Genomic DNA, 12297 nt, shown 5'->3' on the forward strand with positions numbered 1-12297 from the left:
TGAGTTTGTGTTGCCAACTCTTTCCTACGAGAAGGCGTTTATTCTTAATCAGTCTCAAAGAAGCATCAGAATGCCAAAAATTGTCAAAGGCAAAAAAACGTGCCAAAGCGCTTTAGATGTCTAAGACAATTGATATTAGTGTACTGAAAAGTCTTTTTCTTACTTCACCAACGACTTTTATTTATCTTCTCAGTATTCTATTTTAAAAAATCTATGAATATCATTGATTTTTCATAGATATTTATTATGTAATGGGAAAAGTGCAAGATAATTGAAAATGGTTGCTAGGCGCTAAGCAAGTCCCAAACTTGGGTCACTGAGGCGGTTAAAAAAGCGCTAGATTTGGTTCATTAGGTACTGAGTTGGCGACACTACAAATGACAGTAATGAAAAGACAAATGACAATGACAACGACATTTGGGTAAATGTTTTTAAACGTAGGTACTTTGTCGTTTCATTCGTGTTCGTACTATATACCTATACAACACGATAGAACAACGAGTACAACCTCAGGAAGGAAACTGAATGCGTAAAGTATTTTCCGTCGATGTTATTTTCTGAATTAAAAATCCTTGTCGTTATTTGCGATCACTATAATTTATTTACCCTGCTGTCACTGAAACCGATTATTAAACGAACTTTGCAAAAGTATTAATTTCCTATCTTAATTTCATCAAAAACAATTTTTTTACACCTCATTAAATTTAACTTAAAATTTTATTTATCGCTTTTTATATATATGTAAAAAAGTAAAAAGTGATAAGTATTTCCGATTTTTCGTTACATTTCTTTCGAGTTAGAGTAATTAGAAAGAAACGGTATTTTCAGTTTTCAGATAGGAAACGACCACCCACGACACCACGGTATTTCACGGCAACCTCTCGACAATTTAGTTGACTAAATTATGTATTGTTAAGAGTAAAGGCATTTGAAATTGAACTAGAGATATTCTGTCCACAAATTAAATAGAGATACCTACTATGTTCTGTCTGTTGACCGCGGCACTCATAAATAAATTCAATTAACATATTATTATATCTATAAATATATATATCTATCAACTTTGTTATTCTCAGGTTTGTAATTATTGGAAATCAACTAACTAGCATCATGTAGGTACCTAACGTAAGTTAAAAAACGTTAATAAAATACTCTATTGACAAGATTAATTTGTTTTATTGACACAAAATTTTCGCATGTTTATAGGTATATCTGGCTGATCACTAAAAAGGCCATCAATTCCAGTTTCAAGATATGCTTTTAGTTCTCCTTGAAAATTGCCAAGAGATGCAGGTCGTTTATCTTTACTTTGAAATTCATCTGGCAAGAAATAATTTTCAGCGCGGAAACCATATGGATGTACTTTCAAACCAGCTTTATGGGCGTCTTCAACAAACCTCGTAGCAGACCCTAATTGGTTTTTAGATGTTCGAGGTATTATGTAGGCTTTGTCAGGTCCAACAGCGGAAGCGTATTTTGCAATCTGTTTCAAGCCATCTACACTAGCCATGTCGCCGTATGTGAGTCCAGTTCCAAGCTCAGCTTGATCTGCTGGCTGTAGAGATTTGTTGGTTTCAAATAACTGAAGTAATTTTATATCAGTAATCTTTTTAAGTTCTTTCAAATTGTTAACTTCAAAAGACTGAATGTACGCAGGAGCTTGTGCTCCTTGATAACCATTTCTGTGTAACGTATCTACTACGAGCTGCTCCATGGGTAATCCAATGTTGCGAAAATAAGTGCTACGTTTTATTTCTGGATAAACACCTATTACTCTTTTTGCACTATTTTGAAAACTTTTTGCTAAGTCTAAAATTTCTTGAAAAGTTAAAATTGAAAATGATCCGTCCATTCTACTATTACCCGGTCTTATATTCGGTAACCTTTCAACGACACGCAGAGTCTTGATTTCTTTTAGAGTAAAATCTTCTGTAAACCATCCGTTTAATACTGTTCCATCAACAGTTTGATTGCGCCGTCGATTTGCGAATTCATGTCGTTGTGAGACATCGGTTGTTAAGCTCAACTCGTTGTCGTGTCTAATAATAAGTTGGCTATCTTTAGTTATTACAAGATCAGGTTCTATATAGTCAGCTCCCATGGCGATAGCTAACGAATAGGATCCGAGAGTATGTTCAGGAACATATCCACTGGCACCGCGATGAGCAATCACTAGAGGTTTGCATTCAAACTCGTCTTCTATTTCATTGGTTTCTCTTGCCAGAGCTGGAGGAGTCGCTTGCGTCGTCACCAAAAACTCGATATTGATGAGTGCTATGTAGAGTACTTCTTGAATCTTCATTTTAGTCTAATTACCTAGTAAATTAGTACTTATTCACTCACTTTTATATTGATATACAAATATTCTTAAATAAAATGTAAAATAGGCACTCTTAATTTCCAAGTGTTGACATTGTATCTATTTTATGCAAGTCGTGATGTTTACTTATATAAAGTATATACTTATATAACTTGGAAGCGATCTAATACAAGTGATAAATTCGCTCAAGAGACACGGACACGAGCCGCTAATGACGATTGTGATTACGCCGACATGTACAAATGAATACAAAATACTAAGTAGGATGATTTAAACAAATTTAAACAATACAACATTACCTACCTATACTAAGATGCATAGGCTAAATAATTTAAACAAAAAAACATTAAACTTAGGTGCACAATCCTTAATAAATTATAAGTACAGATACAAAAGCCTATTAGTTTTACAATGTTTGTTTGGTCTATTAAAATAAAGCAGGGAAGTTTACTAGGATTTAGGATCATCATATTATATTTTGCACACAGTTAACCTTTTGCGTACAATCCTCTTATCTAGGCATCTAAATTATTTGATGAGAAAGTGGATACTGTGGGTTAACCGTGGCAAGCAAATCTCTCAAGCAATCTAGGTAGCAACCTAGGTAGGCGCCTAGAGTAGGCGCTGCAGAATCCAGATAGATTGCTTGAGTAAACCTTGCTCACATTACTAATTTTGACGTGTATGCAAACGCCATTGTCAGTTTTTGCATTGAATGGAGTTCGATGTACCTTCTACTACTGGGTTTTATCTCATTTTATGACTTTTTCCTTCCCAAAGCGGATCATACACACCACTGAAGGGCAAACATTATTTGGAAAAATCGATAGTAGCCAAAAGTGCACCTAGAAAAAGGGGTTCTATCGTGTCCTTACTTCTATTATATTATTTTTATGAATTTAAAAAGTGCTAGTTATTATACTTACTGGGTATTTGAATATCGGTAGATGACCGTTTAAAATACAATTTGTCTGTAAGACTGTACACGCTCAAGATAAATTTCTATAAATAGTGGTATGAATCTCGCGATGAACTCTAGTTTTAGGGACCTCAGTATCGGTTGGTTGGTGGTGTGATCATGTTTTATGTAATTTTAGATATCCATAATGCTCATCTTTATTATTTCAAACTCCGCATCTGATTACTTAGAATTACTAGTATAATAAATAAATTATTAATGTTCTTAGTTAGCACTTCTAGTCTATTTGTGTTTAAGGATTTGGTCACATACCTACCAATACTTTTTTATCAATTTCTGTAGGAATCTCTCGCTCTTATTTTCCTCTCGTCATAGCATATTCTCAGGTTCCTTTTTTTTTGTGATAAAAATTTCTCTATTCTGATTGTATGGCCCTGATTCCACCAATGCGAAGATGACAGGAAATGTGTTTTGATAACCAATCATATTTCATTATTTCCACATTTCTAAGTTCATTGATGTCAGGATCGGCCCCTAGATTTCTTGGCTTAGCACGTTGTTTATGGATTTAAATAACTAAAAATGCTACTAAAATTGTAACTACTTTGTTGTAAAAAGTAGAAACAGGAACAACAAAACATGTCTTGCGATAAGATAATCTAATTATACAAAGTACATAATTGTGTTTAAGCATCAGTACTGACGCCATTGACGAATACAAAATGTTGCTACGAAGTGTAATAATGAAGAACAAGGTCTCAATTTTCTTGCATATGTAACAATCGATTTTTCTTAAAATGAGTGGGCTAATTTATGACTCAATAATTTACAATACTTTATTTATTTTTTTAAACTTAGATAGGTATAAGAAATTAATAACCTAGGTACATACCTAATTGACGACGGTAGCCTAACTTAGCTTATTATGTTAGAAAATAAAACAGCGAAACTAATCATAATTAACACATGGCACCACACTATGGATCTGGTAAGCGTAGCAGATGATGTTCTAAATTGGCACTCAGGGTTAACAATTACACAAGTGTCTCTTATCTGAGCGGGGTGGTCAGGCTGGTCGGCGAAGAGCCCGTCTATACCAGCTGCTAGGTATGCTCTTATTTCTCCTTCATAGTCACCGATCGCATCAGGAGACGTATCTTTACTTCTAAACTCTAAGGGAAGATATGAATTCTCTGCGCGGAATGTATATGGATGCACCTTTAATCCGGCGGCATGGGCATTACTCACAAAGTTTGTAACCGTTCCAAGATTTCCGGCGGCCGTACGAGGGATAATGTATGACTTATCCGGGCCCACGGCGTAGGCATACGTAGCAACTTCTCTCAATCCCTCTGCAGTGGCCATGTTACCGTAAGTCAATCCAGTCCCTGATTCCGCCTGGTCAAATGGTTGGCTAGACAAATCTCCGTATAATTGCAGTAGACGAAGGTCCGTTATATTCTTTAGTTCCTTTAAATTGTTTACTTCAAACGACTGTATGTAAATGGGATCTTCTTGTGTTTTGTAACCATTGCTATGCAATATATCTACTAAAGGTTGTTCCATTGCCAGTCCCAGGCGTTGGAAATGAGTTCCGTGCTTAATTTCTGGATAAATACCTACTTCTCGGCAGTAAATACCCTGCATACTTTTAGCCAGGTCTATAATTTCTTGCATCGTTGGAACTTCAAAACTTCCGTCCATTCTGGCATTTCCGGGTCGTATGTTGGGTATGCGCTCTATAGCTCGCAAAGTTTTAATTTCTGCTAACGTGAAGTCTTCTGTGAACCATCCGCTGACTTGGGTGCCGTCTACTGATTGAGTACGATATCGAGACGCGTACTCCGGTCGATTGGCGACATCTGTGGTTAGTCCAAGCTCGTTGTCATGCCTTGCTATGATGTGTCCATCACTGGTCATCACGACGTCAGGTTCGATATAGTCTGCACCCATGCTGACTGCCAGTGAGTATGCACCGATGGTGTGCTCGGGCACATATCCACTAGCACCACGGTGGGCGATTACTAACGGGCTGCAAATATCCGCTGTTGAGGTCCTTGGGCTTATATAGGCCGAGGCAATACCGGCACAAAAGGTAAAGACCAAAATACGTGAAAGCATTTTTTCCGTAATTGATTCGAACCTGAAAAAAATAACAAAACGGAAATATTCTAACATGGCCAAAGAAAATTTTAAACGTATTTACTTAATTGTATTATGATAGCGAGAAAAGCGAACTAAATAGTATTGATTTTACCTACCTATTCTAAAAAAAAAGGGTGATAGTATCTTTAAATCACGTACTACAGCAGTACTTCTGCTGCTAAACGTGAACACACCTCTTTCTAAGTGACAACTAATATTCATAAAACTGATATTATCTTCGATAATAAAACAATAAATAGAGATTAAGGACGTTTATAGTATAAGTATCTACAAAAATGAAATAAAAAGTTTAATACTTACATTACGGAGCTACGATAATTTCAATTCCGGGCACCCTTAAATTTGTTAATACCTAATCAAGAAACAGTCAATTTATTTATTCGGATAAATTTTAAAATAATAACTCGGCACTGGTGTCACGCAAGACCTATTTTGTATTGTCAAGACAACACTGAGGCGTCGAAGGACTGAGGCAGATAAAGACAATTTCCTCGTCGCACAGTTGCTGTGAGGAAAATCAATTATATAAACGAAACCTTCTCGCGAATAACATATTTTTTACTGTAACGTATTAAATGTGTCGTGACAAGAATGCGACCAATACTTGAAAAGACAAGGTAAAAGTAAGTACTTGAGATTTCGCAATCCGATCTCCTCAGATTGAGTCCACTATCAATGTCATAGCTAGAATTGATTATATTGATAGTACTTAAATATATTATGTGATCACTTGAAGTTTGTTAAGGAGCAGGTAGCTACAGCTATATTGATCGGTTTAGTTCAACACTTGTATAAATAGAATACATGACAATAGGTAAGTATGTCACTTTTAGGATACCTGCACAACTAGGTACCTATTCTAGACACAAAATAAAATGACTGCGACTGCTGCAATGGTCTTATCAAAATAAAATGCTAATCCAAATTCATTTTTTTTTTCATTATACCTAATAGGAAACACTTCATAACACTTAATAAATGTCATATCTTTTGGTTTTACAACATTGGTTGAGGTCAAATAAATTACTTAATACTACGCGTCAATGCAGAAGAAGCGGTAACAAACTGCACTGCAGCATTTTGTTCAACAACGTCAATTTCACAACTATCCAAACATAGAGCAGAAATACGGACGAGAGAAAACACATTGTTCAGATTACAATGAGATTTTAATAAAAAAAACTATATTTTTTATGGATTGGCAATTTTAAATAGATAGATAAATCAATTTTGAAAATTCTTAAGCCTCAAAGACTTTTCTTTTCTGGTGTACTTTTTATCTATGAAAATTATCATTTAATACTGTAATGGAACTACAAAATGTGTGTTTTTTATCATGTTTCGGTTGTCGGTCGTTGGTCGCTGCCCACCTTATTGATAGGAAGAATCAGACGGGTTTGACCCCAGTATGTGATATTATATATCTTGTTATTATCACGTACTCCATAAGGTTGCAAAATATTGATAGCTCTCCAAAATTGTTAATTTAATGAAGTAAAATTGCAAGTTCTTTAAAAACTTGAGATTTCAATTACGCCGTGAATATTCTTACTCGCAGTGCTAATGCTGTCAAGGTGTTTTAAGATTAAAAAAATCTGTCTTTCTTTCTTTTCTATATTATGAATAATATTACTTCTTTCTTTTCTATAAAAAAACTTAGACTACCATGCAGAGGATTCATTTTTGTTATACAAAAATTGTGTGCCATTCGTCATCTGAATGAAGTGTTTGCAAATATTTTGTTATCACATCATACTTATTCTTAGCATGATCTATATCAATATCTTCTTGTTCCAAATGACAGCGAAGTTGCATGCATACTTTGATTAGACTAACATTTGAATCAAGTTTTGACCTACATATATATGTATGAATATGATTATTTAAAGAGGTCTTGTTGTTTTGCATTTATTAATGCAAAACAACTATTTAAAATAGAATATTATCTTAGAACAGGTTACCTAAAAGAAGTAAAGGTAAAGTGAGTAAGTAACTGTTTCTTAGAGGTAATCAAAGCCATCATTACTTTCAGTTTAGACTTCGCTCTACATAAAAATGCAATTCAGCAAGTTGCATGTCGCTACAAAACTTACCAGATACGAGTACTACACTGATATATAATTATATAAGTATAATTATCGGTTAATATAAAATGTCATTGTAAACCTTTGATTGTAATTGTTGGTAGGAGATTTTGAGCTTATCCGTAGCAATTTCAAGACTTGTGTTACTAATTCAATGATACTTACTTAGTAAACTTATTGCTAGCAATATAAATAAATACAGATATCCAAGGCCCTATTTAATCTGAATGAGATCATTCTCTTTCTTGACCGGGCCAGGGATCGAACCCTGAATACCTAATAACTATACTTTACACTGCATTGCCCTAGTATCGATGATTTCCCTCTCGAAAACTCTTTGGCGCGTAATTTACTTATCTTCTGTTCATAGTTCCCCAGCCACTAGTTTATTTAATTACAGCGAATTCAATATGTATTTATGGTTAAGCGCCGCGCCGGTTCACATTATTGCCAAATAAAAGCTTTTATTAAAAACAAACGCATCCCTCGAGGTGCAGCGTTACCCCTTGTGTTGACACAAAGATTTACTTCGTAGGGCTGCCTTAGTGTGACAAACTTTTTAGATTCATTTATTTGATTTTTCTTTCCTATTTTTTTTCTGAAATGATGTGATACGTGAGACACAAGCTTGAAACGAGTCAACATAATTGCTGGTGAAGTAAAATAAAATACTTTTAAAAATAAAACATTATTTTAATATAAACAGGCAAACACTACTTTAATAATAATCAGTAGGTATGTTTACAAAATAAATTTAAATCTTCTCTTATCAGACAAGGATGTGAGTGAAATTTCAAAATACAGTGTGTGTTTCATGGCTCAAACGTGACTTTACAATGTAGGAAGTGTGACATATGTATGTTCATACACTTACTTCATAGTAAGACATACCTATTAAATTTCTTATCAAAATAATGTTTATGATTACCATGTCTAGATAAGCACGATAGGAGCAAACAACAAATTATTTGCTGATTGTGTCATATCTCTCTTTTTTCATTCAGATCGACGAAGCCGAAAAATCTTTGCATTAATTAATACTTAGTTTACACCAATGTGCGAACCCTGAATCCGTGCCGGTCCGTGCGGAGTATCCCTTGCTAAATCCGTTTGTTTTTTCTTGTCCCTCCGCCTTCCGTCAGTAATCCCACTAGATCGAATTAATAAAGTTTGTCGTTAATCATTATTGTAAGCCGCGAATACGAAATTAGACACTGATTACATCGCGGGGTCGAAAATTCGACTTTATTGCACGATTTACTGCGGAATAAAAAGTTTATTATTTTTAAAGGGATTTCAGGATTACGACCTGTTTATAAATTTAAAGCTTGTTATTTCCATGTCGGTTTTATTACATTGTTTGTTTCATTAATATCTGAGTTCAACTAGTATTTTCTAAATTCAAACGTTCTTAGTAGAAAGTACTGCCACTACCTACTGAGTTCACAACTTGGTTTACCCATAATTCTTAAATCAAAATTGTACTCATCCTCATTAGATTAAAAATTAGCATCCTCCCGAGGATTCGTTAGCGAGTACTTAATTTGTAGTAACCTTGATAATTATTGTAATTATTTGAATTCGTAATTATCAAAAACCCTCAAGAACATTTTGCGTGTAAACGTGCACAAATATGTAAGTATTTTTCATACGACACACCCTTAGGGTATATTGTATAATAATTTTGTTATTTTTAAATAACAGAGTTATGAAATTAATTATTTTAATTATATATATAACTAGCGAACCGCCCCGGCTTCGCATTATACATAAAAACCTTCCTCTTGAATTACTCTACCTGTTACAAAAAACCGTATCAAAATCCGTTGCGTAAATTTAAAGATTTAAGCATACAGACAAACAGACTAAAATAGCGACGCGAAGTTTTCCATTATGTAAACTTACTGTCGCAAATAAAAAAATCAGAAGAAAAAAAAAAGCAAATGAATGACTGTTAACGAAATAAAAATACATGTGTAAAATAGGTGTATAAATTTGAATTTGGAATTCTTAACCAAAGAGGAGAAATAACCAAAAAAAAAAGAAAACATACATAATGATCACAATCACAAATTACTTAGATATTTATCTAATAGTAAGGAGTAGCTTGTCTAATCATTATAATTCATATCCTCATTCCTGAAAACTATTAAGTATCAACTAGGTACTACTTAAATCAGTTCATTAATTTTTCTGTAGATAAAGATCAAAGTGCGATAAATGTGCCTTTTGTTCTCCCATTTTATATACATATATCTGTTATCTTGTATGTTTTATGGTCCAAGGAAATATATACATTACATACTCAAAAGACAATTACAAAATTACTACCTTTTGCACATGGTTCCCCCACGTGAAAAACCCTTCTCTGTACTTGTGTATACAATATCATGAAAATCGTTTTAGGGGTTTTGTCATAAAAACGACAAACAATCATACTCTCAGATTATAAAATTAGTATGAACGAAAAAAGTTTGAATTAGACGATGTCATCGTGATCCATTCCCGTGTCTACTACTCGTAGCATGGGTAGCGCCTCGTAGCCCCTCGTAGCAAAACCGTAAATTTTTTCTCAATTATGTCAAAAGTTATGTTATTTAGGTATCGCACCTGATTCTTGTAGTTGCTTGGAGAGATAGAGGATTTAAATTATTACCATCAGTAAAAGGTATTAATTTATTCATATACCTATTTATATATCATAACATAGCACGTACGTTTGATTAACAATTTAATAGAAAAATATTATACCCATTCATTAGTGCCGTGTAGTTCCCGGCACCAATAGAAAAACGAAAAGGACCATTTCCTCTCTTTCTCAGTGATGTCGTAAAAGGCGACTAAGACTGTTGGCTCTGTCTACCCCCCAAGGGATAAAGACTTGATTATATGCATGTGGTATGTATGTACCCATTAAAATTCATAGTTGAATAGAGGCAGATACCGCCATATAAATTAAATTATTTACCTACCCGTGAGTTAGCTAATGTAGGGGCAGGTATAGAAAGCGATTGAATATTCTTATTTATTTGGCGTCAGTTCAGATATAAATTACTGAAACAGAAGTGATATGGCTAAGTGGTTAATAAGTAGGTTTGGCGATCCCGGGCGGGGCAGAACCGCCCACAAGTATTCATTTGTTTTACACGAACAAAAAATCCACTATTTTCGGACAAAGTTGAGTCATAAAGGTATTTGGTTTAGTTAAAAAAAAGGCATCCAAATATTTGTGTGTTATTATTCTGTCATTGAGACAATGAGCTAAAATTAGGAAATTGAACGATAATAGAGTAACAGGTACTTAAATACTTATTGTAATGAATAAAAACATGATAGGTTTAAGAGTAACACGTCTTGTTATTATCTGAGTACCTAGAATATTTATTTTTTTAAATAATGTTAAGTATTTCAAGGCTGGCTTATTTTAATATAACAGTTCTATCGGACCGTAGCAGTTATTTGTTACAACAATTTAAAAGAACTTATTTACGCAGTTGTGTTCGAACCAGTATCTTGTGTTACTTGTTAAGTACATCGCAAAAATAGCCATCTGATAAAATTATATTTCAATTTCTTATCACCTCATTTCACAATATCAAGAATGTCAGGCCTAGAGTCACGACCCCCGACCTTATTAAATCGTCTGATTATATCGGTCATCATCCGAGTACCCAAGTTTGAAATGTTGAATCGATTGAACAATCGAGCTGTATCGGACAATCGACAATCTCCGATCAACACGAGCCACAACAACGGCTATTGACGAAATCCTATAAACAGAAAAAAGAAATGAAAATTATAGGGTCAAATTTCGTTACTCATAGTGAATTTATTAAAAAATAGTGACACTTTCTCTTAGGCCGTGCAAGTTTCAATATATAGTATTTAATACCTAAGAACGTATGTAAATACAAAGAAAGTTATTAAACTTTACAGTATTTTTACAAACTTGTAAACGAACTGTTTCTAGGATATAAAATAGGTACTAGATACATGATTTTCTCAAATTTCATGTCGTCCATTAGGTATGTAATTCTAAAACCTTTTATAAACGAAATGATGGTTTCGAATGAAACCCTTGAACCAAGATATTTTCCCTATCAATGAGCAACGAAAGCGCACCTTAATACTCGTCGAGATGCGAGAGCGTATCGAACATAGCAATGGACTAAATTAAAATTACATGTAATACTATTATAGGCGTGAATTATTAATTTGATCGCCATTGTCCTGCGGCACATGAAAGGAGATACTATTGTCGACCACTAATAGTAATGAGCCGTCTGTTTGTACATGGAGAGGCTAATTCCCTATTGTAAGTAATTGAAATTTGATGTCAGGTTGATGCCGCTTGTGTTTTTGTTAAATGATTTGCATGAAGTTTCTAATTTATAAGTATTGTGAGTTCATCTTGCCTTGTGGTTTTTACAGAGTACACTCCATCTACTCTTAATGGACATCGTAACAATTGATAAAATTTGAAAAGCACAAAGAAATACTATGATATGTTTGGTTAGAGACAGGACCCAATCGTAGAAACTGTCCCAAATGCTCAACATGTTTTATGCAATGAAAAGCAGCCTCGAGCTTTCAACCTATGCTGTGAGTGCAAACTAGAATGAAATATATTATAGTTTAACTTACCTTTCTTGACTCTGTAAAACCAAAAAGATAATATTTAAGCAAACAATAACAGATGAGCTGATGTAAAAAGTTTACTCTTTTCTTTAAAACTAATTCCCTTAGCTAATTTTAAAAGCATTTTGCTCAATATGTTAACAAACTAAGAATCTCATAAAAACGTCATA

General features: G+C 34.0%; 2 protein-coding genes across 3 annotated transcripts; both read right to left on the reverse strand.

Moving 5' to 3' along the window:
- Nucleotides 1-1156: 1156 nt before the first annotated feature.
- On the reverse strand, nucleotides 1157-3692 carry LOC106137001 (uncharacterized). Its single transcript, XM_013337726.2, has one exon. The coding sequence runs from the start codon at nucleotides 2300-2302 to the stop codon at nucleotides 1166-1168; it is 1137 nt and encodes a 378-aa protein (XP_013193180.2). The 5' UTR covers nucleotides 2303-3692; the 3' UTR covers nucleotides 1157-1165.
- Nucleotides 3693-3828: 136 nt separating this feature from the next.
- Nucleotides 3829-6029, reverse strand: LOC106137000 (uncharacterized). Of its 2 annotated transcripts, none has more exons than XM_013337724.2 (2): nucleotides 5706-6029; nucleotides 3829-5382 (listed from the first exon to the last, which is right to left on the reverse strand). In XM_013337724.2, coding segments are annotated over exons 1-2 (1230 nt in total). In that variant the 5' UTR covers nucleotides 5708-6029; the 3' UTR covers nucleotides 3829-4154. The 2 variants fall into 2 exon arrangements, with proteins under 2 accessions (XP_013193178.2, XP_013193179.2); XM_013337725.2 differs by lacking the exon at nucleotides 5706-6029 and adding an exon at nucleotides 5501-5617.
- Between the last annotated feature and the right edge of the window lie 6268 nt (nucleotides 6030-12297).

This window comes from Amyelois transitella, chromosome 4, assembly GCF_032362555.1.
Source record: "Amyelois transitella isolate CPQ chromosome 4, ilAmyTran1.1, whole genome shotgun sequence".
NCBI classification, from domain to species: Eukaryota; Metazoa; Arthropoda; class Insecta; order Lepidoptera; family Pyralidae; genus Amyelois; species Amyelois transitella.